The following is a 20,854-nucleotide window of genomic DNA, read 5'->3' as shown; positions in this document are numbered from 1 at the left end:
TGACACAGTATTCGGCCGGTCTTGCCATCGTTGGCCTCATTAGGGATGCACATGGTGCCGCGTGTCCGTCGCGTTTGAATATCATTTAAATATCTTGTAACAACCTTAAACGCGCCTTCGTCATTATAAAATCGATGCTTCCAATCTATCCATTTTATCAAGTATCGCAACGACAGGAGCCAATTTCGTTAAGATTCCGATGTCGAAATCGGAATAAGAACGAAAATTGCTGTCGCGACAATATGAAATTGAATAGATTCGTCAGAGATAAGGAGCCAATTTTCATCGCTTAGGAGTGGACGACCACCTCGAAAGCAAATATAGAATGATAGGAGAGACAGTGGAGACGGATGGGCGAATGCGAAACGGTACGACTTGTAGAAAAAAAGAAAGGAAAAAGAGGAGATAAAAAGAGGCACATCTCTCTCTCTCTCTCTCTCTCCTTCAGTCTGAAGAGTCCACGGAAAGGCTGTCGACGATTCTCCTTCCTCCAGGAACTTTTAATTTCCGGTACTTATCGAGGAGGGAGAGCGATTCGGAAAAGTAACAAGCGTGTGGTGGATGGGAACTCGCGGGGGTAGGGGGAGGACAAGAAGAGGCTGACTTATCGTTTACAATGATAGTCGTCGCGCCGCGCGCACAGGGATCGCAATTGAGTTTCGTTCGGCGATACTGAAAAGCTCAGCGCCGCCGGCTGCGAGCTCTCGCTGGCTCCAGCTATTGATCGAAGGCCGACCGACCTGGGTCAGAGTATAGCGGTGTGGACTGCATCGGTGCAAGCCGATCTACGTGTGCAGCGCACGAGTGTGAGTACGTGCACCCTTGCCGACGCGCTGCACACACCGGCGTGGAGCCGCGCCGCTGCACACACCGACAACGCCAGGGTCGTGACCAGGAATTTCACCTCCTCAGGCGAAATGCTGAAACAGCATTCTCCCTCCTTGCCCTCGCGATACTTTAAGACAATCCGATAAAATTTTTGGGAATCAATGCAACCGACGCGTATTTCGACACGTATTTTTACAGTAGTATGTATTATAGGCGTAAGAAAATAAGTGAAAAACGAATGGATGATATAATAATCACAAAAATGCACGGAAGGAACGATTTTGCTAGAATATCTAAAAATTTAATTAAATACAGATCTGGAAATAATTTTCAGATCGGATTATCAAAATAATTATGTATAACGTTCAAGCATGATAAATAATGTTGTAAAAAATGTTGACAATCATTTAGAGCGTCTGATAAAATTACTTTGATAAAATTATTTTACGGTTCAATAAATTATTCTCAAATCAGTATCTACGCAGCTAAATTTATAGATACTTCAGATTATTTTACTTAAGATTATTTTTTCTGTGGAAATTATAAAATTATTTTTCTCAAATATTTGATGCTATTTTTATAAAAAATAGTGACATAATTGGAATAAAATACTTATTATATCGCATACACATACACACATTATAAAATACGTTACAACATCGAAAGGGTAGAAAAGCTCCTCAACTTTTAGTTACTTACAACTAATAAAAATTATTAATGCTCTTTAATGTTTACATAGTTCCAGTTACAAACTCTATAACATAAAGAATTATTAAAATTAAAATACATCATAAAGTTAAGCATGCTTTTGAAAGTTGCAACCCCTAAAATTTTCATCAGGACCATTTGAGCAATTTCGCCCTTAATGTCGTCCCTGTACGTTGCACACAAGCAACGGCTGCATTGACTGCATCTATTCTCCTTAACCGTGCCACGAACCAACATGAACGAGCGCGCGTTATTTACCTTCCCATTTAACTCTCGCGTAGTCTTGTATAAATACATACATCCGTTCTGGCCCCGGTGAGGTCACGAATAAAATTTACACCGGAAAAAAGAGACGACGCGCGGAATGGTCCATCGGAATTCCGGTAATACCAGATCGGTCCGCTAGCGCCGGAATTCGCGGTCGGGCACGCGACCGCCGCGCCGCAAAGAGGGATGCACTCCGAGAGCCAGAATGCAAATGCATCCATACGTAAGATACATTGGTACGTAAGATACTTTGGTACTTGATACTTTGGCCCCGTTTCATTTCAAAGCAAAGTCGTCGTTAAATTTCAGGCATATTATACGTTGGAGTTACACTATTTGGTAATAATCTATAATAAATTAGAACGGAGGGCTCAACAGTAAGTCACGATAATATCAAATTGATTATAATAAATTGTTAAAATGAACATTATTAATCAAAGAATGACTTTTAATAATCTTTATTAATTGAAAAGTAACTTTTAATAATTTTAATTAAATGAACGTTATTAATTGAAAAGTGACTTTGAAACTGACGTTAAAATAAATGTTATTAATTAAAAGATGACTTTTAATAAATATTTTGGAGTTATTTTGATGTCATTATTTATGTTATGATGACTTGTATTCTACTGAACCTCTTGTTAATTGTTAGACATCTAATATATGAGAGCAAATATTTAAATATCAAACAGAAAAATATATTGTCAGCACGAATTTTTATTATTAAAGTAAAATGTATTTTTTTTTTAAATAATATATTGTACGTAACATAAAATATTTAAATGAATATCAGATATATTATTAACGCTATTTTCTCAAACATATGTCCCGTGACTATTAAAATATTAATTTATGTTTACATTTCTATTCATATATAAATGTTTAGTTATCAATATTTAGTTTACATCGATTTATGCATTATATGAAATTGCAATTAAAAAATCTGATATTATACAATACGAGTATCGTGCGATTAAGAAATATAGTATCTAAACAATCAATGAAAAATGGCAATTAAGAGCCTAGATTCGCAATAATTGGAACGATTATATCAATATATATTTTTCAATACTACATATATATATATATAACAAATACCGAACGTTTCGGCTTAATTCAAGCCATCTTCAGCAATCTAGTATAATAAAATCTCTTGATAAATAATTCGAGATATCTTGGTAGTCTCGTATAATACAACTTCCTTAATACAATTCAAGTAGTCGTAGATCAAGATAATCGTGCAGCAAGGGAGTCTCCCAGTTTACCAAATTTGAAATATGTAACCGTCATTTAGCTGTTAGACTAAGTGCGAGCTACTGCACTCCATAACTGCATAATAAAATACTATAAATTTAATGATAATCATTTTATTATGCAGTAATCTGGAAGACTCCCTTGCACTCGAATATTTTGATTTACGACTATTTGAATTATATTAAGGAAGTTGTATTATACGAGACTACCAAGAATTATTTATCGAATTATTTATCAAGAGATTTTATTATACTAGACTGCTGAAGATGGTTTGAATTAAGCCGAAACGTTCAATATTTGTTATACACATATGTGTGTGTATGTGTATGTGTGTGTGTGTGTGTGTGTGTGTGTGTGTGTGTGTGTGTGCGCGCGCGTGTGTGTAGTATTGAGAAATATATGTTAATATAATCGCTCCAATTACTGCAAATCTAGGCTCTTAATTGCCCGTTTTTTCATTGATTGATTGTTTAGTTTTTATCTCAAGAGCCCAACTTTAATTATTCTTTTTTAAATATAGTGTCGACAGATGTTTGAATATATAGGTTACACGTGTGTTTTCTATTGACCCACGAATTTAATATTTGCGTTTAACGAATGAGCGACAGGCAACTTACCTCGTTGGTGTTCCATCGATGCCTCTGAGTTGGAAAGTGTTCAGCTCGCGGCAACGTTTCCAGATTTTCGGGAAGCTTTATCGGGTCGCCATCTGCGTGATAAATTATCTCAATTAATAGCTGTTCTCGCTAGAAAATGTGGAATCGTAGAAAACATCAATTTCAGAAGCGATTTGTTCCGTAACCCGTTACATTATTTAACGGAAAACTTGAATTTATGTCGTCGACGTGCGTGCTGATCGATCGTGACAGTTTTACAGCGGATCGACAAGCGAATCGTTATTGTGTCATGAGCATTAGCGACTGCACTCACACTCGCGACGTCCAGGCAGCTTTAACGTTACATGGCATGTGTCATTAACTCTGTTTATACACAACCGATCGAAAAACTCCATCGATTTAAGCCATGTATATTATGCACGCTCGCTATAAAATACCACTTGTAATAAATTGCACTTTCTACGAACGTGCCGTGAACTATATCTACTCCTGTTAAAATGCAAAATAAAAATCGACGGTCTAAAGATTCTTTTACCGAGAACTTTAGCACGTACAATTATTTTTTTGTACAATTATTTTTTTTAAGTAAGACCGAGAAATACAAGAAAATTTTTAGAAAGCTAAAATAATACCGTAATATTATCTATTATTATTTTTTATATACGTATACAGATAGAAATAATGTATTAATTATCGGCCAATAGCAGTTTAATTGAAAATAAATATTATTAATTCAATAGTACTAATAAAACAATGACGTCATGCTCTTGTTTTAATAAAATGTTATTTGTTTCATTAATAATATCATTGAATTAACAAGACTATTTTGAATTAGACTACTGTTGGCTAATGTCAATACAACATGTTTTTCCGTGTAAACACGTATAATATTATGTAAATGATTGAACAACATTATTCCAAGTATATTGGAAAGAACTTTGCATGAATATTTAAAAAAAAATTCTTTTATTAACTGTAATATATATACAGATCGTAATATTTAGTAAAGGTTTAGTAAAACGTAGCATAATATTTAGTACAAATTTTAATCTTTTCTTATAAAAAGATTCATAGAAAATTTATTGCATATTATCGAGAAAATAATTCATTCTATGAATGTTGTAAGATTCGAATGTGTACTCTGTTTTCAAATTATTAAAATCCAAGGCTAATATTCCTATACATCTAAACATCAAGCGAACGGATTCGCTTGGCAAAATACTTCCGTTTTGCAGCGTTTGTATTTCCTCTCGATATATTATTGATATTACGCATGGGACATCTGTGCTCTTCCGTGTGATATATCGGCAATATCATGCGTCGCGCATTCTTGAAGCACCGTTCTTTATGATATGAAATGCGGAAATATAGTATGAATCCCCCATGTCTTTGTAACCAAACACTTTCTATACTTTGTGTAATACATTATGTAAAATTGAATCGATACGACGAAAGTAACCATAAAGTTATCGTGGAGATAACGAAATTCATCCGTTTTGATATAACTTTTGTTACAGTCTTTTTGGAAGAAAAAAACTTTCTTTCACAAATACACACGCATACCTAAACATGAAACAAAAAGAGATATCGTGTTCTGGCAAGAAATAATGGTAGAAACGAGGGCAAATAAGTGGCTTACCATAATTTTTCTGAAAACGTTAGAAATTGTGTTACATACATATAAATCTAAATCACGATTGCAATCAGGAAATTTTTATGGTCGCGCAATTTATGATAACCTTGTTACGCTTTAATTAACGGAATAAGTTCACTGTTCAAGTGCATTTTTTTCCCACGAAGGTTCGTTCAAAGAACTTTACCACTAATTATATAGAAAATTGGGTTCCGGTGAAATGAGTTAATTTTCACATATAATGTAGCTTATAATGTTATGAACAAAAGTCATAGGTACAAGACTCAATTATGTATCAAAGGTGTAAAATTGATATTCACAAAGCATTTTTGATACACCATTCCAGCAAACAAACTGATGTTATTTGTCATTTTGTTAAATTTGGCATTAAAAATGTCAATTTGACATCAAAACGATGATAAATAACGTCAACTTGTTTGTTGAAATAGTTAAAAAATTGTTTATTAATTAAGCTTTCTATGATATTTTTTGTTCACCATATTGTAAGTTACATTATATATGAAAACTAATCAACTCATTTCTCCAAAACTCAATTTTTCATATAATTGTGTAGAGTCCTTTATCTGCGACTAAAAATCGCATAAATGTATCATATTGCGTACTGCAAATTTATTTAATAATTTGTTTCATTGTAATCTTTTTCACAAATTTGATAAATTATAGCAATTTCAAAATAAGTTCCATCTTTAGCGAAACATTTGCCGAAAATCACCAGAGTTAGCTAGAAATTATCCGAGGGAATCAAATATTTATTTAATGGCACTTTGTTCGCCAATCGCCTATGATTTATGTAATTTTCATTGATTCGTGAAACTCACCGAAACTAGGCACCATTAACTAAACTTTCACAATCATAAGTATGACAGTTAAATACAGTCACCATGATCTAGATCTCGTAATAGTTTACTTGTCTGGAATATTTTAACGTCGCGATGTTATCTAATTTTATTATAAAAATCATCACTATATATTATTCAAAACAAATATCTCATATATTAATTTCATATACTTTTCATAATTATGCCACAAAGAATATATATAAAATAAATATATAAATATAAAAGATGTTAGGTTAAATAATAAAATTAATAATACAGTGTCATCTCCTAAAACTAAGAACGAGACGAGTAAAACGTTTTATTCGTCTCGTTCTTAGTTTTAAGAGATGACAATGTATTATTAATTTTATTATTTAGCCTAACATCTCTTTTATATTTATATATTTATATCAATTGTTAGCGCACGAAGTACAGTGCGGATTCCCTTGCCTTGGTTTTGTATATTTATTATATTTTGAATTGAAGGAATCTTAATTTTTTATTTTTGTGCTAAAATAATAGAAACTTAACGACTTTCAATTATATTTAAAGACATAAATAATTAACACATATAATATCAATTATAATTAAAAACATAAAATAATTGAAGAAACTGAAAAACTTCAAAGTTCAAAATTTCACAATGCCAATTTTTTAAAACACAATTTGCAGAAATAAAAGGAGATGAGGGCACTTTGAAGGCACCGTAGACGAAACTTTTAATAATTCTCAAGCAAAGAAGAAACGAAAAACAGCAAGAGATCTCTCCAGTTCCCGAGAAAATCTCTTCAGTTCTTGAGAAAGTTTCTCTCTCGTTGCTTAGACTTGATTTACACAGTGCTTTTTTACTACCAACTAATGTTTTCTAGCGAACAAGAAAACTAGCAGTTAAAAAAATCTGATTCTAAAAATTATATCTTTTAACTGCTAGTTTTCTAAAAAAAAAAAAAAAAAATATGTAATTTATAGAATTATAGTTTTTAAATCAGGTCTTAAAAACCCACAGATTAATTCAGCTTCTTCTACGTTGTAAAAAACAATTGAAAATGATTTTTAAATTCTCTCCAACTGCGCAATCAGCAACGATGTTCAAATAAATGATCAAATAAATTTCAATCTCCATGATGAATTGAAGATATCGGAAGACTACGGTACATGCCGCGTGACATGTCAAATGTTGTCAAATGTCGTGTCAAATGTTGTGGGGGTTTTCTACATCGGGGTGCATAAACAGCAGATAAACTCACTTGGGGCGAGGGGCGTCGGGTAGGTCGCATGGTAGACGACACGCTGTGGATTCGAATGATTGTAGCCCGCCATTTCCGCGATGCTGGCGCGTGCTCGCGCTGCTTGGATCTTACCGATCGTCTTGGCCGATCGTCATCGTCCTTGAACGTACGCGAGACGAGAGCGTGGCTGGGCCCTGGCGGGCATCCCTGGATGGACCCTTTCTCGTGATGGGTCCGCGTCCTTGGGAGATGACCGCGTATCTGATATGACTGCTGTCCGTTGATGATCGCGCTGCTTCGATCGGGACGAGCTAAGGGGATGGTCCTTTTTTCGTCAGGACAGTTTACCAGCCGCGGGATCCAGGACGCAGGGACGGCACTCGGATTGACGTTGTCCTCGGCGTTGCGAAGGTTGCGCTCCCGGATGACGACGACTCCCTCTGGAACGGCAGGACATATCCCCCAAAGGAGCTTGCACGCGGGCCGGATTATGTTATTCGAGACCGGATATCGATCGATGGTGTCACGAACGTGTCACTCTTCGTTTTATCCCGTCTCTTCTGAATCTCTCCTCTAAATGAAAGATCTTAAACTAGATCAGAATTGAAGTTCTTGCAGTTTCGTATCGAAGGACACACGTGGAAGTGCACGCGGAAACACGAATAGGATCGATCCTCCGCTCCCCTTTCGCACTCTCCCTGATTCTCCCAAGTTTCTCTCTCTCTCTCTCTCTCTCTCTCTCCCCTCTCTTTCTCTCTCGCTCTCTCGCTCTTTCGCTTTCGCTCTCTCTTTCACGCTTTTTTGTTAGATTCTTCTTCTAGTATAAAAAATTGGAGCTCCACTGTATCTCTACGCGACGCTTGAAGCCAATCCTTTTTCGTGAACGTTCCTTTCTTCCGTCCCTCGTTGATTGCTGCTCGCGATTCTTCTTGTTCTTGTAAACGTTTCTCGACGTGGACACGTTTCCAGTCACAAATTACACACTATTCTTTTCTTTCTGAGTTCTTTTTTCTTCTCTCTTCCGAAATCTCAGATCCCAGATCTTTGTTCTCTCTCTTTTTCTCTCTCTCCTTCTGTCTTTTCCTCTTTCTATCTTTTTATTGTGCGCTCCGGAGCTCTTTTTAGTCTTCTTATATCCTAAGTTACAACACTGAACCCGTCCCTATCGGAGGGACAAAATAATGTAAGGGTCACACAGTACAGAGAGAACTTAAATTGCGATTATCCCGTCCCGTAGCAGCCGACGCGTGCTCTCTTTTACGATCTTCTCTTTTGCGATCCCTCTCTCTTTCTCTCTCTCTCTCTCTCTCTCTCTCCCCCTCTCTCCCTCTCTCAGCGTTTATGCTCTCGTCTCGTTCTCTTCACTTCCGCCGCGCCGCGCACCAATCTGACTGAGGAATAACTTGAGAAAATAGATGATTTTTCTATCGTTCGACTCTTTTGTAACTTGTTTCTTCTTTACTGTGTATTGCTTGTGTGTACGCGCTTGTAATTACACATCTACTTAGAAAAAAACCGAAGTTACCTCGTCGTACGTCCCGCTCTTTCCTTCTCCTATTTTCACCTGCTTTCTCTTTCACTCTCCTCCTGTCTATCTCTTTCTCTATCCGACCGCGCGCGCTTTATTTTCCACTTCGTGTGAGTCTTCCTTCCTTTCCTTCTTTCTTTTTACAGGCGGTTGTCTTACGGGTGTACGGTAAGATTTAAAGAGAATCCTTAGGAGAAATGTGTTGTTGCTGTTTTGTGTTTATAGTTGTTAATAGTGTTATTTACAAATATGTAATGTTTTTGTTTTTGTTAATAAAATAGTTCAAATTAGTCTTTTGGCCCCGCGTGTCTGCTCCCGAGCGGCGGGAGCCGCAGAGTGAGGCAGCCCTCGACTCTCGACCTCCGTCCCTCCGCTCGTTCCTCTCTACCCTCTTCTTCATCCCTCTCCGTGCGAAGTCCCCTCCACGTCTACTGTCCCGGAGTCCTCCAGCCCCTACCAACCCCACCGGCATCCACCAGTCACCACTACGCCCGCTAAGGGTGATCATTCTCTCTCTTTCTCTCTTGGACAGGTCCGACTATTTGGCCCCAGCCACAGCCCTTAACCCTGCCCCCAGCCCTGTCCCTGTCCCGCGGTGTCTGTCGAATCTCACCCTCGCCAACTCCTCATGCATCCACCCTCCTCCATCTTCTTGCACTGCCGTTTATCCCTTCATCTTCCATCTCTCTTTCTCCCCCCCCTCTCTCCTTTCTCTCTCTCTTTCTCTCATGTACCTACGTCTATTTACCACTTTTACGCTTAGTAGTGTGGATGCACCACCGTGCCAATTTCTATGCGAAACTATACCAATGGTTCGTTACCTAGCAGCCACCTATCCAGCAGGCTATTTACTTCCGTAAAACTCATTGAGGTTATAAATTAAGGATTATCGAGGATACAAATTAATGTCGAAGCGTAAACACATATGGAAAAATTGCGTTCGGGGATCACCCATCCCGTTTGTCGTTGCAGAAATCGAATGTCGTTCCGCATTCTGCACCGGTCATCCTCGCGAGATAATTTTTCGGCTCTCCGCGGATTCGGTCCACGCTATTCCAAATAATTCTCGCCGTCGACAAATCGACGCCCGTACGTCTCGCGCCTCTCTGCCGTCGAAGCCGATAAATTTGCGGCAGTTTCGCGAGAGAGATGGACGAGAGTTGCGCGAAGTAATCGCAAATTTGCATGCAGGGCGTAACCTTGAACGCGATACGCCTAGATTTGGAGGAGGAAATGGCAAAGTAACGACTTACATGGCTCAAAGTGGAACGTGTTGAAAGATGAAAATTATTCATACGATAAATAGGATCAATAAACATGAAACGCGAAATCAGTAAATTTATTATTAATTCAAATCTACAATCAGAATAAGATCGCAGATTTTTATCTCATACATTTCGATTAACGTCAAGCTTAGTAGGATTAATTCATAGAAGTTTAAAGTTGCAACGCATAGAACAAGAGGATCAAATTATGTAGGCGAACGTTGAAACGTGTAATGTCAGCTATGGCTAAGTTACTTTACAATGTAAACTTTACACAGTTCTATAGATAAGGTTCATGACAAACCATATGAAGAGCATCGTTAGCATGCAAGCTCGCGAAAATCGTAAACTTGCTTGATGTATTCTCTTTCACGGTTATGCGAATTATTCGCCAGAGATAAATTTCATTCTCTCTGCTTTCGCCATTGACGACATTAAAGAAAACCGCGTGATTTTTTTTTAGACCGACCAAATGCGATGTACACGCGTTTCCAAGAAAGTCGTGAGATTATTCATTATTTCAAACCCAACTGTAAATGCATGGAAGTGCACTAAAACGATCGATTCGGTGTTTTATAGCGAGGACACTTTAAACCTACAGAACAATTGAAAAACAGAGAACAAGTCATAGAATAGCCAATGTCTCTATTTCTTGTAAATAAAAAATAAACTAATACAACGCGTACAATTTTTTTAATAGTTTCCCGATTTGAATCTGGAATAATATTCTTTGTAACAAATTGTTTTTATAATATTTTATGATGTTAGTAGCATCAAATTGACACTCAATTTAATTGTGATATTATTATTTCTGCTTTAGTGATTGTGTTTTAAGGCCGACAGTAAATTGTGCGCAATTCATATAACTGAAAAGATGTATAGAAAAGAACTTATATAATGCAAAATATTGTAAACTATACAAGCACCAAGATTCAGTCTCAAACGTATATTGGATGTTTCCTTATTTATTTATACAGCAGTCTAAATTAATTTATTATTGTTTTAATCTAATTACATTTTAACGATTTAACTTGAAACTCGATTACCAAAAGATTTGATGTTGAAACTTTAGAAAAGTTTTGGAATAACTTTAAATGATAGGTAAGTCGTTTCTGTTGTTTATCATCGAGAAAACCTTAAAAGAATAAATGTTAAAAAAAGTTGGGGTTACTAGTTAAGAAGTATCAGAAAACGGGGGAAGTAAATCCGCGCAATTACGAAGATTCGTTAGGGAAGGTTTGGAAACGTCATTGTGAGCAGCAGGAGCCACAACGGACAATTGAAATTGGCTCCGGCACTCGCGCTCACGTCTCTTCAAGTCTTCGCTCTAAGGGGTGAACAGGATGGCGACTAAACGATATTCCTCTCACAATCCACGAAACGCAGGCCAAGTCCTTCTCGCACCTACACATGAATCCCTCGATCGTGCCATCGGGGGTCGTATGTTCCAGCACAGATACATATATATATATATGTATGTATGTATACATATGTCCATTGTCCATATGTGTATGTAATACAGCACACATCGGATTCTTACAGAAGGTTCGTGTCGAATTTTAATGGAAGTGCTGCCACCTTCTAGTGACCTCTGGAGCCAACCGTGCTGGAGGCATTCCTACGAAGAGGCTCGCGGAAGAAAAAAGAAACATCCCAGGGGTTGGCGGAGGTGGAAATCACTCAGGCGTCGAGTCCCTATCGCCAATCTGATTAATGGATAGATTCATGAGCCTAGGTATTTATATGGATTTAAGCGCGCCTGTATGGCGAGCACGTAACTTTAGAGCCTCGCTAAATTGGCGAACGCGACCCAAGAGTACGCGTAAAAGTGTCCGTGGATGCTTCAGTGCGAACAATAAGTTTTTCTAATTTTTTTTTATGCAACCATTGCCAATCGAAAAGTTAAATTAATGGTATAAGCAATATTATATTTATTTAAAAAATATAAGAAATTTAATGCGAAGCATTTCATTAATTTAAAAGTCTGTTATTATACAAGGTGGTGCTTAAGTATTAGGAGACTTTAAAAGAACTAATTCCTCATATTAATTCATGAGAACGTCATATGTCTGAAAGAATTTGGTTTTACAGATACAGAGTGTCGAAGTTAAAGGGCAAATTTTGTTTCTCCCAGAAATTTCGAAAACTCGAGTTATTTTGATGAAACTTTGATATGTTTCAAGGACATGAAAGTTTCATCAAAATAATCCAAGTTGGTTTTCAGAATTTAAAAAAAAAACGAAATTTTTCCTTCAACTTTAACCTCTTATATCTTTAAAACTTATAATTCAGCAATTATAAAATTTAAAAAAGCTGAAACTTTGCATAAATGTAGAATAAATGGACCTAATTACAAAATAATTCTTTATAACTTTTGATATACGGCTTTAAAAAATGTGAAAAATTTAACATATATAAAAAATCTAATCACTAGTTATAAAAATACTTTCGAAATCACATAACTTTTATTTAAAACATTTTTTTCTCATTGTTTCAGCAATATTCCCTTAAAAAGGAAAGCATCGATTTTCTCCAAGAGAATGTTTCCACCCCTAAAATCGAATATCAGTTACAAAAAATTGTTTCGTGATTAGATCCATTTACTCTGTATTTATGCAAGCATTTTTTATTTTAGACTTGCTAAACTCTTCCCTTCCTTGTTAAAATCTTCCCTAAATCGTTTTAGATATCAGACCATATAAAATTTTTTGTTTTGAATGTGAAGAAATGTTCTTTAAAATTATTAGGTGTTGGAATTAATTCGTAGCGTTTTTTAATGAAAGAATGTTATTTATTTCACATGAGCATTAAAAAATACATTAATGAAAGTACTTCCCATCTCTTGTAAAACGCTACGAATTAATTCCAACACCTAATATGTATTTCAAATACTTGAAAACTATCCTGTATTTTAATTCTGCGAAAAATAAAATAGATTTAAATATTATATCGAAATAATTATGAATGAAAACTTTGTTTCATCTATAAAAAAAACTGGGAAATATTTCTACACGAAATTGCTTCGTACGTTAATCCTTCGCTGATGAAGGATTTGCAGTTTGAATTTCGATTTATAGAATCGTTTCCGGTCTACATAGCTTCGCATACGGCTTCTGTCGCGTTAAACTCGTAATTTATCCACGGCCTGGTAATCGAGCGAATCTCGTGTCGTCGAAATGAAACAAGCTCATACCCTCCTGGCTTTTCGACGCTCGCCGTAAACTCGAGGGCATCCCCAATTTATTTGCTTCCGCGTGTATTACATCGGGGTCGCCGATACTCCATTAGAACACAATATGCACTGGGCATTTTCGACATGACGCAGCTTTGCCGCGTTTGTAAAATTTCGCTTATCAGCTCTTGCGTCATGCAAATTTCCTAATTTTTCAATCATTTAACAAGTCATTAAAATCATGTTCATCATAGTTAACACACTGAAAAAATTTGATTGCATTAATTGGAATTCTAGTAGAGATTTAAATCATTAAGAGATACAAATCAGACTTGTTAGTTAAATCTAACATTCTAGTCGAGAATATCGAGATAATCAGAAATTAAGATAATTAGAATTTTAATTAATCTCTCATTAATGCTTAAAATGCATTTGTTTATACCTTATTGATACACTCAGAATATTTTCTTAGTACATACATTGAAAAGAAGTCTAATAACAACTGCCAAATATATTTTATTTAGATGCACATTGATGTAATAATAAATAATGCCAAACATAACAAGTACATAGTAATCAAGTAATAATAATAGTAAGATAATATTTAGAGCATTAAAATTAGCATTTAATTGGTTTTAATTATACATTAACCAGACATTTGATATTGATTGAAATATTATTTTACCAAAACTAGCAAGTATCATCTAGACTTGATTAATACCAATCTTTTTTTTTAATGCAATATCATTAATATCTCTAATGATGTTCTCGATGTACTTTTACTGAATTTATTAAAAGTAATATACAAAATCTATATCAACGTAAAAACATGTTTATCTCGCACAAACACAAACTCTCGCAGTCACTGCCACATCCATGTCGCGCACCGTTAAACTTCGCGTACTCGTCGCTGATAGTTCGGGTGTTGACAAAGTAAACACGCATTAAGCTATCATGCATCATTCGCGATTACACACGTTCTATCGTTCGCGGATCGCGTAAACGGAACTAGAACGCACGTGCGAGATGATTTCTAACTGTATCCGACATATGGTCAGAAATAATTACGATTGTGCTCCTTGGAGCCGATCCGCCAACAAATTTTTGGGTCCGTGCCGAGTTCACCAGCGCCTTGCCGTGGCTCCGTGATATCCGACTCGACTGTCGAAACGGAGCGTTACACATAGCCCATTTTGTTTCGCTCTGATTTATAGTAGCCGTGATACAAAAACGCCGTGGATTTCGCAAACGACAACGGGACTGACGGTTTCTACGGGCAAAAACAACGATACGCCGAAGTAAAGCGACAATGTACATGGCGGAGCAATAATTCTTTATCATCTATCATAATTTAGGCGGCAGAAAAAAAATAAAAATTGCCAGTAATAATTTTTGTGAAATTGACGTCATATAAAAAAAAATTGACATTGAAAATTATATAAACTAATCATACAGGAGACATAATAATGTGAATACATAGAAAATAAATTATTTGCTTTATTAATAGAAGGTTGATCTACCGTTTGCCTTTAACGTAGATTCCATTGTTAGAATGGAATCAGTCAATGCTTGAATGGTCGCAATGAAATGTACTATTTTTTTAGTACAATACCTTTCAATCACTTATATAAGTGCATGATGTTAGACAGGAAATTTACTTCTCATTCTATTTTTCAAAATTTCCATCTGTTCTCCAAAACTTTAATATCTTTCTTGGCCAGCGCAATCGTTGGATTTAAATATCATCGAATCATTACAAGTAGCTTGGGAGAGCAGAATGAAAAACAGATTTCTCTTCCTGCAATCTATCTCTTAAGCAATTGGAAGATGTTCTGCTAGAAGAAAGGTAATACATTGTATTATTTAAGCATCTGTGACTATTCAAGCGTTATATAACTCTCCGTTCCAACAAGGAATCTTTATTATGAATCCTTATTAAGAACAAAATGATAGATTAATGAAATTAATAAAATCAATAGTATACTACATTTCTCAAATATCCGCATTTTTTGTCCGTGTTATGTACATGTAGAAAATATCTTCCCTTCACATATAGAAATTCTAAACTGATAATTTTAATATTCTGTAAAAACATTTTTTCAATCTTTTTGCAAATTGGAGCGTGTAATTGTTGTAGAAAGCACAGTTAAAAATTTAATCCGCAATATCAAAGAATTTCTGTATATAATATTTCTTTTTATTGTACAAACTAGCGAAAATATTTCTAACAAATAAAGTTATTGCTACACGTGTGACTAACACGACAAACATTTAAGTAATGTAATTTGTCATTCTATATAGTTAAAAAATACCGTTACCGCCGAAATCTCTCGTTCTCACGCGACGATACTTCACCTCGAAAACGTGACGTGCAACGTTATTGAACATCCCAGCCGCGAATGCGAATAAATCTGCCAGCAATCTGTCGTTGATGTCGCAAACTTTTTATTGCATGTAAAAATAAATGTTTAATCTATGCAAAACAATCAATCTCTGCAATTTAACATATTTTAATAATTTCGTATTTATGTTATTAATCATATTTTAAGCACATGTTATAAAAAGTATAAAAAAGAATAGACTTTTATATAAAATTTATACCATTTTACATTTTGTTACAGCGTTAAATAATTGCTAAAAATCACCTTACTGTTTGTACACCAAACTACCTCAAGTTAGCTAGCGCAAACAAATTATTAGCGTGTGATTAGATTAATTGTGTACGTTGAGATATAATCTCGACAATTAGCTCCGTCATTTATATTAGCAAATGGGCTCCACGACCCAACAATCTAAACTTTCCTCTTAAATGTGCTCTATAGGCTGAACTGCCGCACTCTCCCTCCCCCACTCTTTCTCTCTCTCTCTCTCTCTCTCTCTCTCTCTCTCTCTCTCTTTCTCTTTCACTCTTTCTCTGAGGCCGTTTTCTCGTAGCCTCACATACCGCATCTCTAAATAGCCCCAAAGTAACCGAAATAGTTTAGGGAGCATACATATTCATGCACGCGTCGATCTTTTTGTTGCAAGTCTACAAACGTGCAACGAAAATGCCACGACCGAGATTCTTCGCTTTGAACTTTATGGCATCTAGAAGATCTGCACGAATGACGTACAAACGAACGAAATAAATATCTTCTATATTAACATTTTTATTCTTTAAAAATTCATTTTTTGTTAAATCGCTAATAGATCAATCTTCGTTTATTAGTAACGATAACGGTGGTGAGAACATATTCAAATGTAGCACAGGAATAAGTTGAAAATAAATTAGATTGTCACGAACAATTCGCGTTCGCCAAGATGATATCGCGCGAGTGGGCCATACCTACGAAGTGTTACAATGATTTCGTCACACACGATCTTAAAGGCTTTACCGAAAACGTACACGCAACCCTTTATCGAGAATCTGATTAATCGTTAGCATGGGAAGGAATGGAATTACGCATAACAATTAATGGCGTGCTCCTTTTTGTCGCTAACTTATTCGTATCCTTTATTATTTTTCGGCCCGCCTCCCTTTTGCATTTTTGATTCAGTTTTAAAAATAACTCTCGTAGCAGAGAGAAATACTTCTGAATATAACAAGAAAGAGGCGATACAAGTTTAACAGCTAACTCACGGTGAATTTGGGAACGTGCGGGAACGAGTAACTGGGTCTCTCTGATCACTGAATTCTGAAAACGACACTCCAGCTTAGCGCGAACAATACGTTTCGCGCTCCAGCACATCGTTCAACACTGATAACGCTAGCCATTAATAGACGCTGAACAGATAATAGAGACGTTCACATAATCACGCTTATGGAGTTGATCGAAATTTTAATCATTCCTTTCTCCGCACAAGAGATTTAATTGAATAACTGAAATGTAAAAAATGCTATATCAAAGAAAATAAGATATTAGAGAAATCCTTAGATCCCTTAGTTACGAATTAAACATTTTACAAACCCTATAAAATCAAGCTAAACTAAGTTTCAAAAAATGAGTTAAATCCCTGTTTTGTATTTTAATAAATTTAGATTTAATAATTTTTTATTTTCATTTATTAAAATTTTTATTTATTATTTTTTAAATGAAATTTGTTTTATCAATTTTTTTCTATGTGTTCAATATTTTATTTTTATTTGAATTTAACATAAAAGGAAAAATATTGTATTTTTTCAATAAATAACTAATGTGATTGTTTATAATATAGTATATAATTTTTTATTAATAGAATAATAAAAATACTTTAAAGCCATAAGAATTTAATTCAATTTCTATTTAATTTAATAATCTACTCAAAGTTTAACTGTTTCCAACACTCCTAAAAGAATGAATGAATTTTGAACAAATATTACTTTTAAATAAACTATATGAAATTTTATAATTTTATTCTTTGCATTCTAATTGCACTGAAGGGCACCCAAACTGTAATCAAAACATTTGCGTTAGTTATGTAATAATTAAAGATTCTATTAATAAATATTTAAACATTACAGCTCTGATATCTATGGTATTATTTTATTATTTCACTTGACTTATTCTCAGACCTTTACATTGTTTATTTATAATCTTATATTGCATTATATAGCAATATAAGATTATAGTATATAGTATGCATAATAATCTATTTTAATTTGTCGAGTTAAATGATTTTGACGTAACTATCATCTAATAATTATCTCAATGATTTTTATAGTCATGAAAGATTATCAGTAATTACCGATCGTTACAATTTCAATTTTGAAAATCTAATAAATCACCGATGACCATCATATATTTAATAATCGGCTAGGTTATCTTTGTATAGTGGATTTTATTAATTTTCCATATCTATTTCCAAAGAGAATATAAAATTATAAATGAAGAAAAACATATTCAAACATAAGACACATAGATTTATATTCACATCTCATTTTTATCGACAAATGCGCGAAATTTATTTCTGCAAAGATTCTATAATGCATCGATAAAAGAGGTATAAATACGAATTATAATTTCTTTAAAGATTTCACTCTATTTTTCCTCGTTTATAATTCTTAATACTTATTTTCTTTTAGCATTTCTGAAACAATAGTGATGTATGATTCATATATTAGCCCTCAACGATTACAGATAGCAAGGATATTTTTGCGTGTTTTTTGAGAGGTTGGCGAAAACGGTTGTGGAAGAATCGCGCAAGAACAGGAAGAGGAAGGGCCGGGATTACAAGGGGACAAAAGGGCGGAGAGGAGAAGGGAGATCGCGCTAACACGAAGCAGGCGCAGGGCGATCAATTACGTAACCCAATAAAAGTGGGTCACGTGTCAAAGTGTGGAGCCATCCCCGAGGTGTCCAACTTTTTGGTAAAAGCTCGTAAATTACCAGTCAACTAGCTAGCAAACTCGCTAGCTAGCTCTACCACCCCGCGCGACTTTAAATAGAATGTCGGCTGTTCGGGGGCTTGTGTCCAACCGCCTTCTCGCAATCCCCCGTTCATCGTTTCCTTTTTCAATCCCCGTCATCTCTCTTTATCTTCATCCCTTCTTTCCAATTTTTCCCCTCTCTGCACATCACGTATAGGCAATTCCTCACGGCTTTTTTCGTGAGGAGGAACCGAAACCGGACACGTAAGTCGCTGGTCGTTAGTCGTCGATAGCTTGCCATCAATGTGGTATGATAGTAAAAGAGAGAGAGAGAGAGAGAGAGAGAGAGAGAGAGAAAGAGAGAGAGGCAAATAGAAAGGATCGGTTTACGAGAGAGGATTATAGAAGGGGATGAAAAGGAGTGAGAAACAGAGAGGCAAAAGCAGAAAGAGAGAGAAAGAAAAAGAGAGAGCGCGTCACGGTAGAAGTAAGACAATCAATAAGATTGCCAGGTCCGAAGGAACTCAAGCCTGGATTCGCTGAATGAGCTCGATACGCTTCCTGCCAGGCTAGGAGAACACGCGTTTCATGAACGAAGTTATCAGATCTTATCCCTGAATGCGAAAACGTCGGATTAAAGTCTTCCGCGAGAATAAGTACGCAACAATGAAGGGCGTTGAAATTAAACGAAAAGTAAGCTTTCCCACGAGGAAGAGCCTGCTCTTCTCTCAAAGAAGTCAATACAAGATCTAGTCACCAGACAGGTAATAGGATAGGTCAGGACAGGCACGAGATAGGCCAGAGAATGTCCGTGGACGTCAAGTCGCATGCATGAGAAGGGTTGCCGAAGCGAAGAGGTGGCGATGAAAAGCGTGCACGAATGGGGTGGAGGCAGCACAATCGCCGCTCTGGCGGATATTGCCGGAACTACGAATTACCCCGTGTTGCCGGGGGTACTTCCCTGCCGGGGTGCACTTCTTCAAAAGCTCGAATGAAGCGTTGCGATACCGGTGTCTATCTTGAAACAACGACGCGAGAGATTCCGGGGATGAAATTTTGCGTCGATAAGGAAGAACCACTCTCGCTTGGGGTGATCGTAAGAGAAATACAAAATACTTCAGAGCTTTCCCTTACACTACACGTTACTAAATTGTAAGCCTATTAATCTCCTTATTGTACCTTTTATATATATATATATATAGATATATATATATATATATTTAAACTATAATTATTTAAATGAAAATGAAATCCGAATTTTGTATATAATTATAAGAGTTGTATATTAGATGATGAATAAAAAATAAAGTAAGAACACGAATTTTTTCTTGATATTTTTTTATTGATTTAATTTCGCAATGCCAGAAATAATCGATCTTGCAGCAAATTTAAAATAAAAAATAGTTTAAATAGCTATTTTTTTAGAATTATTTAATTACCATTTATTTCTCTGGATTTAAGGAAACGATTATTAGGATAACTATTTGTGTTTTTCTATCCTTGTTTTACGTCTAATGAATAACAAAGATAGAATAATACAAATATGACGTTGTATTTTTAGAAAATAAAATTAATATTAAATAATTACTTTAAACGCCTTTAAGGAAAAATTTTGTCATTTTTATATAATAACGCATAAATAATACTCTGCAATTTTGTTGCAACACACAAAATAGTTATTATTCATAAACGAGAAAGCACAAAATAACATTAACTTAAGGATGGCTTAAATTTGTTAAATTCTAATTTGTTATTTGTAAAAAAAAAAAATTCTAATTTTTTTCGAATGCAAAATTTTGATCATCATTTAGAATTTAGATGAACAATCCTAAAAAAGGCGCTATGTGTGAACTACGAAGGGTTAAAGTCTGCGCACGATCGGAAAACCATAGATCCTAAGAGAAACTTTCTCGGCCTATGTGGCACTAACAATAAATAACAAGGTCGGCAATAAATAAGGAGCTTGTTGAAGAAGGTCTCGTGCGTCACAAAAGCCGGGGTCACGATACAGAAAACGCCCAGCGAAGCGCATTCATCAAACTTTTACAAGAATATTAGAAAATATCAAAAAATAATTCGCATGTTGATTTTCAAAGAGAAAGAAAGAGATAAATATACTCATATAAATAGATTCAATTAGATCTGCGACTAAAATTTAATGTATATATCTAATTTCAAATCTTTTTCT

At 35.4% G+C, this 20,854-nt stretch overlaps 1 protein-coding gene across 4 annotated transcripts in view; it reads right to left on the bottom strand.

The window, feature by feature from the left end:
• Positions 1-20,854, bottom strand: part of Camta (Calmodulin-binding transcription activator) — a 62,515-nt gene that overhangs the window by 27,756 nt on the left and 13,905 nt on the right. For 3 of the 4 annotated variants that reach the window (XM_087413901.1, XM_011055369.2, XM_087413900.1), the window contains exon 4: positions 3,675-3,766. In XM_087413901.1, the coding sequence (XP_087270027.1) occupies positions 3,675-3,766 (92 nt within the window). Of the gene's footprint in view, positions 1-3,674; positions 3,767-7,393; positions 10,764-20,854 lie in introns of those variants that run through there. The other variant, XM_087413902.1, reaches the window with a different exon arrangement.

Source organism: Acromyrmex echinatior, chromosome 15, assembly GCF_024713525.1.
Source record: "Acromyrmex echinatior isolate Ae372 chromosome 15, ASM2471352v2, whole genome shotgun sequence".
NCBI lineage: Eukaryota > Metazoa > Arthropoda > Insecta > Hymenoptera > Formicidae > Acromyrmex > Acromyrmex echinatior.
This window is presented reverse-complemented; position numbering and strand designations above follow the sequence as displayed.